The 20,650-nt window shown below is 50.0% G+C and overlaps 1 protein-coding gene across 2 annotated transcripts in view; it reads right to left on the reverse strand.

Moving 5' to 3' along the window:
- Positions 1-7,170: 7,170 nt before the first annotated feature.
- DCAF12 (DDB1 and CUL4 associated factor 12) overlaps positions 7,171-20,650 on the reverse strand; it is a 61,969-nt gene continuing 48,489 nt past the window's right edge. For both annotated transcript variants that reach the window (XM_069747754.1, XM_069747745.1), the window contains exon 9: positions 7,171-8,292. In XM_069747754.1, coding sequence (XP_069603855.1) covers positions 8,134-8,292 — 159 coding nt within the window. In that variant the 3' untranslated portion in view covers positions 7,171-8,133. The remainder of the gene's footprint in view (positions 8,293-20,650) is intronic.

Here is a 20,650-nt window from a genome sequence, read left to right on the forward strand (position 1 = left end):
AATAACTACGATATTCTCTTACCCCATGACGGCACTAACGAGAGAATTTCAAAGAATGAAAGTTTAGGGTGGGACTACTGCCTCAAGAACTCTCCTACCAAAAGTTAAAGGTACTGTCACACTAGACGATATCGCTAGCGATCCGTGACGTTGCAGCGTCCTCGCTAGCGATATCGTCCAGTGTGACAGGCAGCAGCGATCAGGCCCCTGCTGGGAGATCGCTGGTCGGGGAAGAAAGTCCAGAACTTTATTTCGTCGCTGGACTCCCCGTAGACATCGCTGAATCGGCGTGTGTGACACCGATTCAGCGATGTCTTCACTGGTAACCAGGGTAAACATCGGGTAACTAAGCGCAGGGCCGCGCTTAGTAACCCGCTGTTTACCCTGGTTTCCAGCGTAAAAAAACAAACAGTACATACTTACATTCAGCTGTCTGTCCCTTGCTGTCTGGTTCCTGCCTTGACTGCTGGCCGTAGTGAAAGCAGAGCACAGCCACAGCAGTGAGTCACCGCTGTGTGACTCACCGCTGTGCTGTGCTTTCACTTTCACTTTGCGGCCAGCAGTCAGTGCAGGGACCAGACGGCAAGGGACAGACAGCTGAATGTAAGTATGTACTGTTTGTTTTTTTTACGCTGGTAACCAGGGTAAACATCGGGTTACTAAGCGCGGCCCTGCGCTTAGTTACCCGATGTTTACCCTGGTTACTGGGGACCTCGGGATCGTTGGTCGCTGGAGAGCGGTCTGTGTGACAGCTCTCCAGCGACCAAACAGCGACGCTGCAGCGATCCGGATCGTTGTCGGTATCGCTGCAGCGTCGCTAAGTGTGACGGTACCTTAAGTCTGAGGGAGAAGATAGATTAAGCTGATAGTGCTTGAAGAATGTAGAGGGGGAAGACCAAGTGGCTGCTCTACATATTTGATCTATTGATGCTCCACCACGTTCAGCCCAAGAGGTTGCCACCGACCTGGTTGAATGAGCCTTAATTGTGTCCGGAGCTTGTTCTCCGGAAGAGGTATATGACATCTTGATGGCATCTCTTACCCACCTTGCCAACGTGGCTTTCGATGCCTTGTGACCCTTATTTGGTCCCTGAAAGCAGACAAACAGAGCCCTCCCTTTCCTACACTCCCTTGTGGCTGATAGTGTGTTAGACATCTCTTTACGTCTAGTGTGTGTAGAGCCTCCTCTTTTTTGTTTTTTGGATTGGGGCAAAAAGATGGTAATGCTATCTCTTGAGATCTGTGGAATTTTGATGCCACTTTGGGAAGGTAAAAAGGGTCAGTTTTAAGGATTACTCTGTCATCTAATATTTGGGTTAGAGTTGGGTAAGCTGATAAGGCCTGCAGATCACTAATCCTGCGAGCTGAGGTTAGGGCCACCAATAAACAGGTTTTCCAAGATATTATTTTCAGTGAAGCCTGAGATAAAGGTTCGAACGGTGCCTTAGTTAGTGCTGAAAGGACTAAGTTCAGATCCCAGGGAGGAGCGGTGAGATGTATAACTGGTCTGGACCTAGTAGATGCTCTAATAAATCTTTTTACCCAGTGATTCCCCGCCAAATCCTGGTTGTAAAGGGCACCCAATGCTGCAATCTGAACTTTCAGAGTGTTTGTTGCTAGGCCTTTCTCTAATCCTTTTTGAAGAAATTCTAAAATTTCCTGAATTGGCATCTGATTTGATAGGATAACCCCTGACGTGGAGAGAAACTTTTTCCAGACTTTGCCGTAGGCTCTGGTAGTTATAGGTTTTCTACTGGCCAGCAGGGTAGAAATTAGATTTGAAGAAAACCCCCTTTTTGTTAATAGTTCCCTTTCAAAAGCCAGGCCGTCATGTGCAAACTTTTTATTTGTGGGTGATTCACTGGCCCTTGATGCAGAAGGTCTGGGATATCTGGGAGTACCCATGGATCCGCTATGGACATTAGGCGTAGCCATGGGAACCATACTCTTTTTGGCCAGAACGGAGCTATCAATATCACTTTGGCTCTGTCTTCCCTGATTTTCTTCAAGACTAAGGGAATTAGAGCTATCGGAGGAAACACATAAGCTAGATGGAATTTCCATGGAATTAACAACGCGTCTATAGCCACTGGACTCCCCCGAGGATCTATTGAGCAGAAGGCCTCAGTTTTCCGATTTTGATTGTTTGCAAATAGATCTATATCCGGGGCCCCCCAAAGATCCACTATGCGTTTGAATATTTTTGTATTTAACTCCCATTCCCCCTGTTTTAATTGGGTTCTGCTTAGAAAATCTGCAGTTTGATTTTCTGACCCTTTTATGTGAAGGGCTGTCAGGGAGGACAATTTGGCTTCTGCTTGCGACATGATGAAATTTGTCACTTTCATTAGGGATTGAGACCTCGTCCCTCCCTGATGATTTAAATATGCTACTACCACCCTGTTGTCCATCAGTACTCTCACGTGGTGGGAACGGAGGGATGTTAAAAAATGATTGATGGCGTACTGAACTGCTAAAAGCTCTTTCATGTTTGAAGTAAGGTCTTTTTCTTCCCCTGACCAAGGACCTTGGGCAATTTGCCTGTTTAGGTGGGCCCCCCACCCCCAAGGACTTGCGTCTGTGGTCAGGATTATCAAGACCGGCCACACCCATGGAACCCCCCCTCCTGAGATTGGATGGATTTGTCCACCAGGCTAAGGAAGTTTTTGTTCGAGAGGATATTTTTAATTGCTTCTCTAAATTTCCTCCTGCGTGGGATACTGCTTCTAGTATTTCCCAATGGAGATCTCTCGAGTGGCTCTGAGCCCACTGGACCGCTGGGATACAAGATGTCATTGACCCCAGTATGGACATGGCTTTCCTTTGAGTGATCAGAGGAGAGACACTCAACTGATTCACTAGATGTATCATATTGGATACTTTCTCTTCTGGTAGACGACACTCTTGCTTCGTTGAATCTATTACTATCCCTAAGTACAGCTGCACTTGAGACGGGATAAGCCTGGACTTTTCCAGGTTCAGAAACCATCCTAGATTCGATAGGGCTACCATCACTCTGTTTAGTTGCTGGCTGCAACGAAGAGAGGAACTGCCCATCACTAGTAGGTCGTCCAGATAAGGCACAATCAATATGTTTTGTTCCCTTATATGGGCCATTACTTCCGCCATTAATTTTGTAAATACCCTTGGGGCAATGGCTAGACCAAACGGAAGAGCTCTGTATTGGTAATGTTTTAGTCTCCCTTGTATCATCACTGCCACTCTGAGGTATTTTCGGAACTCCGGATGGATTGGCACATGATAATACGCGTCTTTTAAGTCTATTACAGTCATGAAACAAGACGGGATAAGGGATCTGACACATGATTTTATTGTTTCCATTTTGAATTTCTCTATCACCAGGTATTTGTTTAGTTGTTTCAAATTTATTATCACCCTGAAAGTTCCGTCCGGCTTCGTTCGAAGAAAAAGTGGAGAATAAAATCCCCTCGTCTCTTCCTGACGTGGAACTTCCTGTAAGACTTTCTTTTCCAGAAGACTGAGAACTTCCCTCTGGATACTCAGTTGCTCGATCTCTGACTTCTTTGTGGTGTAACCACAAACTGACTGTGTGGCATTGTGTGAAAAGCTAGTTTTAGGCCCGTCTTTATGATGTTTAAAGTCCAGGCACTTCCAGAAATTTTTTCCCAGGTTTGAAGAAAGTGGGTCAGTCTCCCTCCTACCTGGGGCGCACCCTCATTGTGGCTGTTTTTTATTATCCGGTTTGTTAAACATAAACCCTCCTTTTTTGAATTTTCTGTCTTCCCACCCCTCCTTTTGGTTTTTTGGGGGGCGTCTGTGTGTGAACCTTCTCCCTCAAAAGGGCCGCCTGTAAGACTGATTTGGGAATCCTGGAAAGGCTTTCTTTTTATCCACCGCTTTTTCGAGGACATCGTCTAGGGTGGGACCGAACAAATATTCACCTTCACACGGTATGGAACACAACTTGGCTTTAGTTTGCAGATCCCCCGGCCAGCACTTCAGCCATAATGCTCTCCTAGCCGCATTTGAGAAAGAAGCTGATCTTGCCGTCAGCCTAACTGAGTCTATTGAGGCATCTGCTAGATACGCAGCGGCACCTCTCATTGCTGACACTGAGTCCAGTATAGACTCTCTCGGGGTTTTATTTTTTAATTGAGTTTCTAAATGATCCAGCCAGACCATCAGAGCTCTCGCTGTACAAGTAGCAGCTATACCGGGTTTTAGCCCCCCCGCTGGCGGCCTCCCAGGACCCCTTTAGAAAGACATCGGCCTTTTTATCCATAGGATCCTTGAGGGTCCCCATGTCCTCAAAAGGCAGAGCGAATTTTTTGGAGGCTTTCGCAATGGCGACGTCTAATTTTGGCGCCTTTCCCCATGATGCGCAGGCTGGGTCGTCAAATGGGTATTTCCTTTTGGGTGTCAACAGTACTTTTTTGTCTGGTCTTTTCCACTCCTTTTTTATAAGGGCTTGAATTTTTTTCGTTTAATGGGAACACTCTGTACTTCTTTTGTTCCAGGCCACTAAACATAAGATCTTGTACAGATTTTTTGGAACGAGTGTCTGCCAGACCCATTGTCGCCCTGACCATTTTTACCAGCGCATCCGTTTCATCTATTGGGAAACAGTTGCGACCGCTTTCTGAAGATGTGGAGGAGGATGCTGAAGCTGTAGAGCTATCTGAATCCTCACTCGAGCTATCTCCCTCGCTGGAGCTGTAATCTGGAGTTTTTTCTGTACGTTTTCTTTTACGTTTTTTTTACACTTTTTAGTGCGTCTGCCACTTGGGTTTTAATTAAGTCTTTTAATTCAGATGTGAAACTCGGCGTCTCCTCATTAATGGTGTTCCTAATACATGACGCACAGAGTTTTTTAACCCATGAATCTGGCAAATCTGCTGAACAAAGCGGGCACACTTTATGTTTACTTTTCCCTTGGCATTTCTTTCCCTAGGAAACAATAAACCCCTATTAGAATATACACTTTCACGGAGGTCACTTACCCTCCTAATGTGAGGAAGATACCGGTTGTGGCTTTGAGGATGCCTCCTCCACTTGAACCACCGTCTCCCTCCTGGATCCACCAGAGCCTCTGCTGCGCTGGGATCCTGAGCTGCTGCGCTGTGTAGGTTTCCGTGACGAATGGCGCTCCTTCGGGTTCTTAGTCACAAGGGCCTGTGAAATTTCTTCCACCGACTGCTCTATTCCACTCATGGTGGTGTCTTTTGAGCAGCGGTATGCCCCTTCTCTTCCTGCTATATACCAACAGTGCGGCGCAAGGCGACTTCCGGATTACCCAGAGGTCCCCTGCGCCGCCCCGGAAGTGACCCCCGCGCCTGCGCAGTAAGTCGCGCCAGCCTCGCGCGCGCTCCATTAGCCGCCGGCTTCACAGAAGGGACGGAGGGATCCCCGCAGCCGCCGCTGCCCATACCAGAGCCTCCTGTTGGTGATCGGCGTCACCCCCTTCTCTGAGCTCCGTCAGACCGGCGGTTTCCCAGGTAACCGCCGCTACCTATTACCGGCTGATTTGTAGGAAAGGAGAAGAAGCAGACTTGTTCCTCTTCACTGCTTCTTCTCCACACATACCGACAGGGCCCGCCGACCCCGGAATGTGTCCTCAGGGAGGATATCCACCCGGAACCGCGGCAGGGCCCCCCGCTGCCTGAATTCGGTCCGATGGTCCCTGGAATCCCGCGACGAACGGTGAGCTGTGGGTTCCCCGTCAGGGACAGGAAACCGAACTGAGGTGGAGGAGAGGTCCCGCCTTTTTAACCTGTGGGTTTCCTGTCCCTGAGGGCGGATCCCTCTCTCTCGTTAGTGCCGTCATGGGGTAAGAGAAAATGGGACAGAGGGAGACGCCAGCTGCTTCAAAGGCTGACTTAGCCAAGGATTGAACCTGTGTCTATCCGTAGAGTCCTTAAGAGATGCACTGTCCGGCACAGACAAGACCGTCTTGGAAGACAGACGAGAAACCGGCGGGTCTACATTAGGGGACTCTGTCCATCTACTAACAAGGTCTGGGCTAAAGGATGTCTAGCTGCTTCCTTCCCGGGAAGCGCTTTTCGTGGTGTTCCCATGGTTTAGACATTACTGCTTGAAATTCCCTGCGATTGGGAAAGGTCCGGGAAGGACGTTTCACTCGTTTGAAAGAAATGGAGTGCTCCTGCGTAGGAACCTTGTCCTCCTTCAGATGAAGAGTTTGGCTAATTGCCAAGATAAGGCTATTGACCATATCTTACATTTTTGAGACCTGGTCCATATCAGACTCAGACTGGGAATCCACATCTGACCCAAAAGCCACCTCTGAGGAGGGGACATGGGATAAGGAAGGCATCCTGAAGGATGCAGAGGGACCCGGAGAACTGGAGAGCCCACTTCCTTGACTTTGTACCCAATCTGTCCCTGTGAATGTCGGGGTCACGTGCATGCGAATCACCATGAGAGGCGTTCGGTGTAGGGACAGTAAAGCTTTCCAGACCTGCTGCGCGCAGCTGTGGGGAGGGAAACATACATACCTGCAAGGCGAGTCCCTGTCCCTCTTCACCAATGAGGATGCCCTCGGGTGGATGAGGGTCACTGGTATGAGAAATCCTCCTTCCCACACCATCTCCAGACTGTGCAGAAGACAGTGTCACCCCCTTACAAGAAGGGGGAAGGCTACCACTGGTGACCACTGTCTTCCTCCCAGCTGTCTGGGGATTAATTCTGACGGAATTTAGGCTGAACTGGATGGACAAATGTATTTTTTTTGGCCTTGCTAACTATGTTACTATGTCTCCGAGGAGAGGGGTGGGGAAGGGAAAAGCTAGGACAGGCCAACAGGAATCACCCTGAAGCACCCGTTCCTGCCTTGCGGGTCCGAGAGTGGGCGATGTGGGTGACACCACACTGCTCTCTCGGTCGCATAGATACGGGAAAACAGGGTGAGAAACTGCACTGTTACCCTAAAAAACAATGGAAAAACATTAATAAACATGACAGAAAACCTGAAAATGAAAATGTGGATCTGGGATCAGATCCAGGTCCTCCTTATACTGACACTAAGCAAAAACTGAGGAGCTTTGTGCCAGTCGGGAGGTGTATACTGCTGAGGAGCCATTTTCCTTTTTTGCATAGTGTCAGCCTCCTAGCGACAGCAGCTTACACCCATGTTTACCTGTGTCCCCCAATGAAGCATTAAAGAAAAGAATGTGCATTACTCCAGAGATTTATTTTTCCAGTTCCTGGGATACCCCATTAAGATCAGTCTTTGAGCATCATATTTTATTCAGTATTTTGTGCCCAATGACCTAAATGAACACCATCTAATCTGTTTAGTTACAATTTATTGTCTTAATTCTCTCAATATACAGATGTTAGAGTCTTTTACACTAAAAAAAAAAATGATAACATAAGTCCCGCAATCAGGACCTACTGGCTAAAGCCTCTTTTGTAAAAGTGATGTTAATGACGTAGGTGTTTCGCTCCAAGTGACTTAAATGGTTTGTACTTGACACAAAAAAGTACCCTTCACGCACACACGCACATACAATATAAGATTTTCACAGATTTTCACAGAAAACCTGGAACCGTCCACCAAAATATTACATGTATCTGTCCAGAGCTAATTACAGCTGAAGTCCAGCAAAACCCCAACAGCGGGCAATTTAAGTGGCCACCAAATGTGTCTTCTTGCTGGAATGTGCACGAAAATATCCATGATTTCAGGAGGTGGAGACACAAACTAAGTGCTTTAAAAAAAAAAAATCAATATAGAAGAGCATTAAAGAAGGGTCAGACAACCACAGAGGCGAGGATCTCAGGCAGCACTTGCACTTTGAACAGCGGTCACTTCTAACCTTGACCGTGTTCTCCAGATTATTTTGTCATTTCTGGAGGAAAATAAATAGTTTGGGAAGTTTATTAAAAAAAAACAAAAAAAACACTTCTTAAAAGAAGCAAAAGTGTAAAATCACAAGTTATTTTTGATGGATTGGCTAGGAAGGGTTATTGAAGAAAGCGCCTAATTTCACAAAATAAAAACAGAATGGACAAAAAAAATAAAATAAAAGAGCAGCAGACAATGTAGTGGCTGCCAAAGGGTCTTTTGATACATTGCACATTAGGAGAGAATGGGTTAACGACACTTCGCCACCTCCTCTCGAGCCCCTTTTCCTATCTCCACAGGCCGGCATAGTTTCCATGGAGTCCAGTTGGTAAAGGACCACCAGCCACAAAGAGTTTTGTTCCAGACGAGTCGTAGCAGTGGGTGTAAACAGCGTTGGGGCAGCAGTCGATATCTGAGAAGTAATTCCTCCACATATCATTGTGATTCTATAACGAGACAGGAAAAAGCTAAAAGTTACCTTCCTGTAATTAAATATAGATCTCAAGGCAAGGTATACATAAGAAATGAATCAAATGCAAGAAGGTATAAAAAGAGACAAAATTTCAAAGTCAAACTTAATATGTATACAAATATGAACAAAGTAACGGACAACTCGGGAATTACAAGCAAAGAAAGAACAAAAAAAAAAAAGAGACCGAACTCATTCCCAAATAATCATATTAAATAATGTTTATGTAAGAAAAAGATACACCGTATGGTAGGGGGAAAAAGAAACCAAAAAAAGGGCGCTACACCAGGAGACGGAGGAGTATTTTTAACAGAATATTAACGTGACTGCATGATAATGAAGTAAATCACAAATGAATAAATAAATACATAATGTCACCAAAAGAAAGAAATAAGATGAATAAGTAGAATATACACAAGTATATAAGAAAGGTGTATACAAAGATAGAACCTTGCAGATTAAGGTGCAACATCACTATACGTTAGGATAGTGCGGACTGAAGTGTGCTCTAAGGCTAAAGTGCATGTTGTGATTGCTGTATCCTGCAGCAGGCGTGTGTATATGAGTATGCCAAAGTAAAATGCAAATGCAAAGCCACTGTGGACTAAGGGAATGACAAATGCAGGTATATGCTCAGAGGTACTAGTGGGTATAGTAATTGCTACTAAGGATGAATCCTAAAATATAGTAAAAATAATGACCAGAGCCAAAATTACCTGTAAAGAAACCGTCTCCTGGATGTGCCCGTCCCCGACGCGCATTTCAGCGTCAGCATCAATAGTAAAAAGAGAGAGAGCGCGCGAGAGAATTTCCCTGACGGGAAATTCTTCCATGCATGCTCAGTTTCAAAAGACGGCATCCGTCGCTGGATTCCTGCTTTTGACAGTCAGTGACGGATCCTGCGTCCATAGGCTTCCATTATAGCCAACGACGGGCAGTGCAGGATCCGTCGCGGAGTGATTTTCCGACGTACAGAAAAAACGCTCTTCTGTGTTGTCTCCGCCCGACGGACAGCAATTTCACGACGGATCCAGCGCACGACGGATGAAACAGAAGGCCATCCGTCACAATCCGTCGCTAATACAAGTCTATGAGAAAAAAAAAAGTATCCAGCAGAAACATTTGCTGGATCAGTTTTTTTTTTTTTTCACAAAATGACGCATTGTGACGGAAAAAGAAAGACGGAAGTGTGAAAGAGGCCCAAGTCAAAGGTGGTTGTTCAGAGGGATTTTTGGTTCTTACCGTAAAATCTCCCTTGAAGCCTTCATTGGGGGACACAGGTAACCATGGATGTATGCTGCTGTCGCTAGGAGGCTGACACTATGCAAATAAAGAAAAATAACTCCTCCCCAGCAGCATACACCCTCCGACAGGCACCAGGCAACTCAGTTGGTGCAAAACCAGCAGCAGGAACAAGTATAAACAACTCAACCTATGTACCAACCCACAACAACGGCACGTTGGCCAATACGGTACAACATAAAGGGAGGGTGATGTGGCCCCCAAAGAAGGCTTTAAGAAAGATTTTACGGTAAGAACCAAAAATCCCTCTTTATTTCTCGCTTCGTTGGGGGACACAGGTAGCCATGGGGCGTCCAAAAGCAGTCCCCAAGTGGAATAAGAACAGAGAACTAGGTCGCCTCGGTGTGAAACCGCCGCCTGCAGAATCTTCCTACCCAGGCCTGCATCCGCAGAAGCCTGAGTGCGCACCTTGTAGAATTTGACAAAGGCGTGGATGGACGACCAAGTTGCGGCCTTGCAAACCTGCGAGGCCGTAGCTTGGTGAAGAACTACCCATGAAGCTCCCACGGCCCGGGTATAGTGAACCCTCACCCCCGGGGGAGGTTGTTTGTTTTGAACACGGTATGCCTCCAGAGCCGCCGAACGGATTCACCGAGCAATTGTGGGCTTAGAGGCGGGGAGCCCCTTCTGACAAACTTCCGAGACAAACAGAGGGTCGGACTGACGAAAAGGAGCAATTCTGGCAAGGTAGACTCGAATAGCCATGACAACATCCAAATTGTGGAGAGATTTCTCCAAAGGATGAACTGGGGAAAGGCACAAAGAAGGAAGGACGATGTCTTCATTGATGTGAAAAGCCGAAACCACCTTTGGCAGAAAAGGAGGGATAGGCAGAAGGAAAACTTTGTCCTGATGAAGGACCAGAAAGGGAGAACCACAGGACAACGCTGCCAACTCGGAAACTCTCCTGATCGAGGTGATGGCGACCAAAAAAGCTACTTTCCAGGAAAGAAGCGAAAAAGAGATGTCCCGAATCGGTTCAAAAGGCGTACACTGGAGGGCGCCGAGCACAAGGTTGAGGTCCCAAGGAGTGACCGGAGGATGGTAAAGAGGTGCAACATGAGCAACCCCCTGAAGGAAGGTTCTCACCTGGGGGAGAGAAGCAAGGTCTCTTTGAAAGAGAATTGACAAGGCAGAAACCTGACCCTTTAACGTGCTCAGGAAGAGGTTCGAATCTAGATCCGAATCTAGATCCGACTGAAAAAATCCGAGAAGCGAAGGGAAGGGAACAAAACCATAGGGGATAGAACGTTGACGTCACACCATCGGAAAAGGAGATTTTTGTATACTCACCGTAAAAAAATTTTCTCCGAGCCAATCATTGGGGGTCACAGGACCATGGGTGTTATGCTGCTGCCACTAGGAGTAAACAGAAAGATTAACTCCTCCTTTGCAGTATACACCCCTTCACTGGCTACAATTCAACCAGTTCGGTAGTAAAGCAGTAGCAGCATGAACAGATGACAAACTATGTCAAAACCAAGGAAGTAACAACAAGCCAAAACAGGGTAACAGGGTGGGTGCTGTGTCCCCAATGATTGGCTCGGAGAAAAAGATTTTACGGTGAGTACACAAAAATCTCTTTTTCTCCTACGCCTCATTGGGGGACACAGGACAATGGGACGTCCCAAAGCAGTCCCTGGGTGGGGAGCAAGATATGCTAATACCCCATGTACCACTGGCTTACGGCTAAGGTACTGCCGATTGCAGAATGCGCCTGCCAAGGGCGGCATCTGCAGAAGAGAGAGAATGAATGTGGTAATGTTTGGTAAAAGTGTGCAAACTGGACCATGTCGCAGCCTTGCAGACCTGCTGTGCTGACGCCTGGCCCACGAGGCGCCCACCGACCGAGTAGAATGGGTCTTGATCCCTGCTGGGATAGGAACACCTTTGGCACGATAGGATTCTTGAATAGCCGACCGAATCCATTTGGCTAGAGTAGCTTTGGAAGCGGGGGAACCCCTCCTTGGTCCCTCTGGAAGTACAAACAGGACATCCGACGTGCGGAAGGGAGCCGTCCGTGAGACGTACCGACGAAGAGCCCTTACCACATCAAGAGTGTGCAGAGCCTTTTCAATGCGATGGACTGGTGCCAGTCAGAACGAAGGCAGAACAATCTCCTCGTTGAGGTGGAAAGAAGAAACGACCTTGGGCAGAAAAGCGGGAGAGGTCCTCAATACTGCCTTGTCCGGATGAAAAATTAGAAACGGAGGGCGGCAGGAGAGTGCAGCCAGCTCCAAAATCCGTCTGATGGACGTAATGGCCACTAGGAAAACTACCTTCCAGGAGAGCAAGGTCAGGGAAACGTCCTGTAGCGGTTCGAAGGGAGTCTCCTGGAGAGCTCCGAGAACTAAATTAAGATCCCACGGATCCAAAGGCATCTTGCAGGGAGGCGCCAAACGGCAAACTCCCTGGAAAAAAGTCTTCACCGGCAATCTTTCGTTGGAAAAGGACTGACAATGCCGAAACCTGACCCTTTAGAGAGCTAAGTGCAAGTCCCGACTCTAGTCCAGATTGGAGAAAATCCAATATGGCAGGGATAGAAAATACCAGAGGAGATCGCCCCTGTGCGTCGCACCATGAGAAGAAAATTCGCCAGGTACGGTGGTAACTGCGCATGGATACAGGTTTCCTAGCCCTGATCATGGTGGAAGACACCTTGGGAGTGAAACCCGCTTGGCCTAGAATCCAGGATTCAACGGCCAGGCCGTCATAGACAGGGCCCCTGAGATCTGGTGGTAAATCGGGCCCTGTGAGAGAAGATCCACGCGATCTGGAAGACGCCAAGGGACGTCGGCGACCAGCTGAACCAGTTCCACGTACCATGCCCGGCGCGGCCAGTCCGGCGCGACGAGGATCACTGGTACCCCCTCTTCCCTGATCTTCTTGATGAACCTCGGCAGCAGGGGAAGAGGGGGAAAAATGTATGGGAGGCGGAACTGACGCCAAGGCAGGACCAGGGCGTCTACTCCGATGGCCCGTGGGTCGAGTGACCGTGCAACGAACTGTGGAACCTTGTTCTTCAATCTGGATGCCATGAGACCCACATCCGGGGTCCCCCAGCGATGACAAATCTGCTGGAAAAGCTCCGGGTGAAGGGACCACTCGCCCGAGGCGAGGCCCTGGCGGCTGAGGAAGTCCGCCGCCCAATTCTCCACACCTGGTATGTGGATCGCCGAGACGGGCGAATGGTTGGACTCTGCCCAACGCAGGATGTGGGACACCTCAAGCATAGCCGTCTTGCTGCGGGTTCCCCCTTGACGGTTGATGTACGCCACGGCCGTGGCATTGTCGGACTGGATTCTGACGGGGTGACCCGCCAGAAGGTGGTGAAACTGGAACAATGCTAGCCTGATAGCTCGTATCTCCAGGAGATTGATGGGAAGGCGAGACTCTCAAGTGGACCACCGCCCCTGAGCTGTGTGATGGTTGAAAACCGCCCCCCAGCCCATGAGGCTGGCATCGGTGGTCACCACCAGCCACCGCACTGGGAGAAAAGACCTCCCCTGGATTAGGGAGGACTTCAGCGTCCACCACCTGAGGGTCTTCCTGACCCATGGGGACAGGGTGAAGCGGCGGTCGAGGGAGGACGGGTTGCCGTCCCACGCCGACAGTAGCGCATGCTGTAGGGGACTGAGGTGAAATTGCGCGAATGGAACCGCTTCCATGGCTGCTACCATCTGCCCGAGAATGCGCATGCTGAATCGGATAGAGTGGGAGACTGGACGGGAAAGACTGAGCTCCCTGCTGCAAGGCCAAGGCCTTGTCTTGAGGAAGAATGACCAGACCGCGTGAAGTGTCCAGTGTCATCCCAAGAAAGGAGATCCATTGGGCTGGAATCGGAGAGGATTTTTCGAAGTTTATCTTCCAACCCAGGCGAGAAAGAGTATCCACCGTGAGAACGACGGACTCTCGCAGGCTGGGTAAGATGGGCCTTTTATCAGTAGGTCGTCCAGGTACGGAAGTACCACCACTCCCCTGGAATGAAGAATGGCCATGGCAGCCGCCATGACCTTCGTGAAGACTCTGGGAGCGGTGGCGAGACCGAAAGGCAAGGCCACAAATTGGAAGTGTTCTCCGCGAAATGCGAAGCAGAGGAACTGCTGATGCGGAGGAAAGATTGGGATGTGGAGGTAAGCATCCTTGATGTCTATGGACGCCAGGAATTCTCCTTTTTCCATGGACGCGACCACAGAACGGAGGGATTCCATTCTGAAATGTCAAATTTTTACAAATTTGTTTAGAATTTTTAGGTCCAGAATCGGACGCAGCGATCCGTCCTTCTTTGGGACCACGAATAGGTTCGAGTAGAACCCTTTGAACCTTTGGTCTAGGGGAACCGGAATGATGACTCCGTCCCTTTGTAGTACCCGTATGGCCTGGAGAAAAGCTGTTGTCTTTGATTTTGGAGGGCAAGACTGGAAGAAGCGCGTAGGGGGAAAGGGGGGGAGGAAAAATTCTATTTTGTATCCGGTGGACACCAGTTCCCTGACCCACTCGTCGGAAACGACCGAGAGCCAGGCTTGACGGAACAAAAGTAGACGCCCCCCTACCTTGTTGGTGCCCCCGTATGTTGCAAGGAATCATTGCGTGGAGGATCTAAGGGATGTGGATCCCTTAGACCCGGGTGGTCTCGGTTTCCAGTTATGGTTAGGTCTGTAAGAGACCTGGGGGCCTCTGTCACCGCGCGAGCCTCGTCCTGATGCGGAGGCAGAGGGTGTAGATGACCAGTTGGTATTGTTATGAAAGGGCCGAAATCGGGGTTGTTGTTGATACCGAAACTGCAGGGTAGGCTTTTGTTGGGGGAGAAATTTACTTTTTCCCCGGGTGGCATCCGAGATTATTTGGTCTAATTTGTCTCCAAATAAACGACCAGCCTGGTAGGGCAGAGATGTCAAAGAGCCCTTGGAAGCCGAATCTGCTCGCCAATCCCTGAGCCACAGGGCTCTTCTAATGGATATTGCATTCGCGGCTGCCTGTGCAGCGCAATTGGCTGCGTCTATTGAGGCGTTGACTACGAAATCCCCAGCCTGGGCTATCTGGTTAGCCAGGTTGATCGCTTCTGGAGGTAAGTTGCTAACTTGGATGGTTGTGGAAAACGTCTCTGCCCAAGCGACCATAGCCTTAGCCACCCAAGAGGCAACGAAAGATGGGAAGAGAGAGGCTACTGTGGCCTCGAAGACGGAGCAAGCCAGATAATCAATCTGGCGGTCAGAGGGGTTCTTAACCGAGGAGCCGTCTGACAGGGACAGAATGGTTTTGGAAGCGAGATGTGACACAGCAGGGTCCACTGAGGGGGACTGCAGCCAGTCCTTGATTAGTTCCTGAGGAAAAAGATATTTGGCCTCGGGCGTTTGACCCGAGAAACATTTATCGGGGCGGTCCCTATGTTTTTGTACAATCTCCTTGAACTCAGGATTAGTGACAAAAACCTTTTGGACACATTTAGTCTTTTTGAACGACACCACGTGTTCGGGCGTAGATACAGATTCCTCGGCCACCTTCAGGGTCTGGTTGACTGCTTCGATGAGAGAATCGAGTGTCTCTTGGGAGGAGTGGGAATCCTGAACGTAGGAATCGTCGGACTCATATTCAGAGTCGTTTGGGTTGTCTGGAGAAGGGGACCGGGAAGCGGAGCTCGCTGACGCTGAAAAACCAACTGGCCCATGGTCAGGGGATGGAACATGGACACGTTTTCTGGAACCCCGAGTAGGAAGTGACAGAGTACGCCCCCTGCTGGTGGACTGATCCGTACCATCGCCCGAATCCTCCGCGGTCTGACTTGAAGGGGGGCCCCGGAGGGAGTCAATTGCCCTGACTAGGGAAGCCATAGATCGTGACAGAGAAGCTGCCCACTCAGGGGGGCTAGGCGCTACAGGGTCGACGGCATCGGCGGGAGGTGGCTGCACAGAGGCCAGAACACAATCCGCACACAAGGGGTTACTGTGAGCTTGGGGCAGGGCCATATTGCAAGTGGCACATGCAGTGAAAAACACTGTGTGCTTCTTGTTACCTTTTTTAGTCTCCTTGGATTGAGACAGTGTCTTTAGAGACAGAGCGGGGCAGTATACGCAGGGAAGGGGTTAAGCTTTCTTGAAGCAGCTTACCCACGGTCCTGTGCCTGTGTCCCCGGGGAGGAATTAGCCGTGGCGGTTCCTGGACAGCGTGGGCCACCTTGCAGAGAGATGGCAATATGGCCCCCGAGATCTGCAGGGCGCCTCTCGTCCCAGACGAGAAGTGCCGATATAGGGGGCAGGGTTACGGCCGTGGGAGGAATCTGCCCACTACGGCCTACTCCGGCTGAAAAGCCAGGGACTAAATTTCCGGCCTGCCCGGCGACCGCAACGGAGCGTCACTGACCACCGCAGGCCCCCGACCGCCGGCACCTCTCCCCAGGGACTCTGCCGCAAATACCGCCGATGCCTGTTCCCCTAGAGCTTCGGGGCGCAGGAGGGATGTGTACTCCGTGCCCTCCGGTAATGCAGGTCCCCCTGTCACCTGTGCGCTCCATCCATCCTCATCCTCTTCTGTCAGCCCTTGTGCAACGCCATGCAGTGTGGGCCTTGTCTGTTGGGCCCCCAGAGAGGTACATTAGAGCGGGCTCTATGTACTCGCCGTCTTGCAGGGGGGAAGGGAAATCGGGACCAAAGATGGAAACCGTCGCCCCAGTAAAAATTGGCGTGCTCCAGCGTCGCAGGAGAGGGACGGGGAGGTATACTCGCCGTGCTCGCCTGTTGCTGGTTCGGGGGAGAGCGGGCCCTATAAAAAGGGATCCGTCGCCCCCTTCACTCCGTTGAATAAAAATTTACATAAAAATAAAAATTAAAATAAGAAAGTTGGGGTCTAAAAACGGACCCAAGTGCCTCCTACAGACACTAAGCAAGAAATGGTTGAATTGTAGCCAGTGAAGGGGTGTATACTGCAGAGGAGTTAATATCTTTCTGTTTACTTAGTGTCCTCCTAGTGGCAGCAGCATAACACCCATGGTCCTGTGTCCCCCAATGAGGCGTAGAAGAAAAAGGCCTTCCAACATCTATGGTAGATACGGGAAGATGCCGGTTTCCTAGCTCTTATCATGGTTTGTATGACACGTTGAGAAAAACCTTCGTCCTTCAGGAACACGGCCTGAACAGCCATACCATTAAATTCAGAGACCGAGAACTCGGGTGGAAGAGGGGACCCTGCAATAGAAGATCCGGACGGTCTGGGAGCCTCCAAGGTACGTCCAATAACATGTTCACTAGCTCCGCATACCAGGCCCTGCGGGGACAATCTGGAGCTACTAAGAGAACGGGAACCACCTCTGACTATCTTCTTTACGACCCTTGGAAGCAAGGGAAGAGGCGGGAACAGGTAAGGCATCTGAAACTGGGCCCACGAGATCGTCGCAGCCGACGGCCCTCGGATCTGGATACGTACTGGGGAACCTTGTGGTTTGCTTGGGAGGCCTTTAGGTCGACGTCCGGTTCGCCCCACCTTTGGCAAATCTGGTCGAAGACAGCGGGGAGAAGAGCCCACTTGACTGACATGAGCCCCTGAAGGCTGAGAAAGTCGGCTTCCCAATTGTCCACCCCTGGGATGTGGACAGCTGATATGGAGGGAACGTGGTTCTCCGCCCACCGCAGAATTTTTGCCACCACCGTCATGACTTGCTTGCTGCGAGTCCCTCCCTGATGGTTTATGTAAGCCACAGCTGTGGCATTGTCCGACTGAATGCGGACCGGTTTTCCCGAGAGGAGGGGCTGCCAGCGAAGGAGGGCTACAAAAATAGCCCTGATTTCCAAGAGATTGATCGTGAGGCATGCCTCTTGAGCAGTCCAGCGCCCGTTGGGCTGTGAGGTGGAGAAAGACCGCACCCCACCCCTGTAGACTGGCATCGGTGGTGATGACCTGCCAGCGGAGGGGGAGAAACGATCTCCCGCGCAGAATGGAAGTGGATTACGTCCACCAAGTGAGAGACTGTCTCACATCGAGAGGGAGGCGAACTGGGCGGTCTAAGGAGAGTGGATTCCTGTCCCAAACTGACAGAAGGGCCAGTTGGAGAGGGCGGGAGTGGAACTGAGCATAAGAAACCGCTTTCATGGAAGCGATCATCTTGCCCAGAACCCTCATGCCGAGCCGTAGAGGTAGAGGGGTAGGACGCTTTAGGACTTTGATGCCCCTCCGAAGGGAGAGGAATTTCTCCCTTGGGAGGAAGACCTGAGCCTGAATAGCGTCGAATTCCATGCCCAGGAATTCTAGGCGCTGGGTCGGAAGCAAGGTGGACTTTTGTTCGTTGATTATCCAAATGAGGCGGGTTAACATATCCAGAGTGATCTGGAGACTGCGACCGCAGTCGCGGCGAGACGGACCCTTTACGAGGAGAACGTCGAGATAGGGGATTCTCATAATCCCTTTCCACCAAAGGATGGCCATGACCGCCGCCATTACTTTGGTAAAGACCCTGGGGCGGACGCCAAGCCGAAAGGAAGAGCCGTGAATTGGAAATGTTGGTCCTAGATCGCAAAAAGAAGGATCCTCTGATGCTGAACACAAATCGGAATGTGCAGATACGCATCCCGAATGTCCATAGAGCACAGAAATTCTCCGGATCCATGGAGGCAATCACCGAGCGCAAGGACTCCATCTTGAAGTGCCGAATCCGGAGGTGGCGGTTCAACCGTTTGAGGTCCAAAATCGGGCGAAGAGAGACGTCTTTTTTTCGGAACTACAAACCGATTTGAGTAAAAACCGGAAAACCGCTGGTTGGAAGGTACTGGGATGATTACCCCTGAGGCGAGAAGGGAATCGATCGCCTGAAAAAGCCTTGGGACATGGGGGGGCTGTTTGGGTGGGTGGGAGAGGAAAAAAAACGTCTTCCTGGGGGCGACGAAAATTCTATTTTGTAACCTGATGTGACAATCTCCCTGACCCAGGCGTCGACCACCGATAACCAAGACTCTGTGAACATTAGAAGCCTGCCTCCCACTCTGGAAAGATTTCCAGGTGGGGGTGACCCCATCATTTGGAGGAAAATCTGTGGTTGCGAGAACCGGAAGATTTGGAGGAGCGAACTTTAGCTCTCCAGTGAGGGGTAGGCCTGAAAGAAGACTTCCTTCGGTCCCTTTGAGTGGAAGACCGGTCATTCTGAGAGGCACCACCTGAGGGGGCGAAGGAGCGAAAGGAATGGGGTCCCTTTCTATTGAATTACGGCTGCCGTTGCTTGAAGATCTTCTTACCTAAAGATGAGGAACGCATCAGGATCCCTTGATGGCAGAAAGGGTCCTGGGAGATGTGGTCCTCCTTTCCGCGCTATATCAATTGGCGCAGAAGACGGCGTCAACCCCTTAAAAGAGGGGGAAGTCACCGCAGGTGACCACCGTCTTCCTCTCAGCCCACTCCGAGGAGAGGGATGAGGGGGGGGGGGGGGGGGGGGGGGAAGGATTTTTGGTTGCTTACCGTAAAATCTGTTTCTTGGAGCCTTCATTGGGGGACACAGGAATCCATGGGTGTATGCTGCTGCCACTAGGAGGCTGACACTATGCAAATAAAAAAGTTAGCTCCTCCTCTGCAGTATACACCCCACCGACAGGAAGTAGGATATTCAGTTAGTGAGAAAGCAGTAGGAGAAGCAACGTGTAAAAAAGAGAAAGAATATAATAATAATAATAATAATAATCATCATCTTTATATAGCGCCAACAATTCTGCAGCGCTTTACAGATTAACAGTTTCAAACACTCAAGGAGTGTTCAAAGAACTCAACCGTTAACAGTATAACACAAAAAACAGAGCTGTTCAACTTGGGAGGGTGCTGTGTCCCCCAAGGAAGGCTCCGAGAAACAGATTTTACGGTAAGCAACCAAAAATCCTGTTTTCTCTGTCGCCTCATTGGGGGACACAGGAAACCATGGGACGTCCCAAAGCAGTCCCTGGGGTGGGAACAGCAGTCAACTCCAATCTAGGTCAGAGGAACTCGCCACCATCGCCTGCAAGGTCTTCCTACCTAAGCCTGCATACGCCGAAGCTAGGCATGCAAGTTTCGCAAACAATTGGAGGACCGATCATCAGTCTGTAGAGGTGCAAGGCAGAGGCCCTATATTGGCACAACCGGGAGGCGCCCACTGCCCGGGTAGAGTGCGCCTTAAACCTGGAAGGAGCAGCTCTGCTCTGACCTGGTAAATCTAAACATTGCTGACCGGATATTGCGGGCATACATTGATTTGAGGCCGGAGGGCCTCTACGCCGAGCCCGTATACTGAAAAGAGGGCCTTAGCTGGACAGATGCACCTTGCCCTGACCTGGTGATGAGAGAACGCTCCAAAGGATGAGTCCGAGCAGGGCGAAGGGAAGGGAATCAAGAACGATGGACAGAGCCATGGAGAACCTCAGCAAGGTAAGGGCAGAGCACTGAACCTGTGATCCCCAGAATGTACAAAACTTCTACCACAGACTCAGGAAGTGGTTGAGAGCCTGAAAGAAAGGTATAAAATGAAAAAGGACCTGCCCCTTGCAAAAATGCAGGAATGTCTGATGTCTTGAAGAAATTTCATAAAATAAAAGAAAGCACACGCGGTCCCAGGAGAACTACGAGTTTTAGACTGAGGAAGAAGAGGACTTGTCCCTCAGAGGACCTCCTTAATAACTGGTTCAAGTTGGAGCCAAACTGACGGAAAAGCTCAGAAGGCAAGCTGGTGAGGGACCTCCTAGAGGATAAGTCCTGCCACGCCTTAATCAAAAAGGGTCCTTCGGATGGGCACCAGATTGCTGGATGTCCAAGCAGCACCTGCAGCGGCATCCGCGAGGGCGGATACCATGTACTTCCTTGCAAGGGAAAATTAGTCCGCAAGGGAGACAAAGGCAGGGCACAATGTAGCGGCGGACACTTCAATGGACGACTTCACCATGGACTATTAGTCCGCCATTGGTATCCTTGAGGGATGCTCTCTCTGGGAGAGGAGGACCATCGGTGGAAAGTCTGGAAACCGGAGGGTCCAGAGACGGAGAAGAGGTCAGCTCGCAGTAAGTTCAGAAGAGAGGGAATATAGGAAACCG

This window comes from Ranitomeya imitator, chromosome 1 (genome assembly GCF_032444005.1).
Source record: "Ranitomeya imitator isolate aRanImi1 chromosome 1, aRanImi1.pri, whole genome shotgun sequence".
In the NCBI taxonomy this organism is placed as follows: Eukaryota; Metazoa; Chordata; class Amphibia; order Anura; family Dendrobatidae; genus Ranitomeya; species Ranitomeya imitator.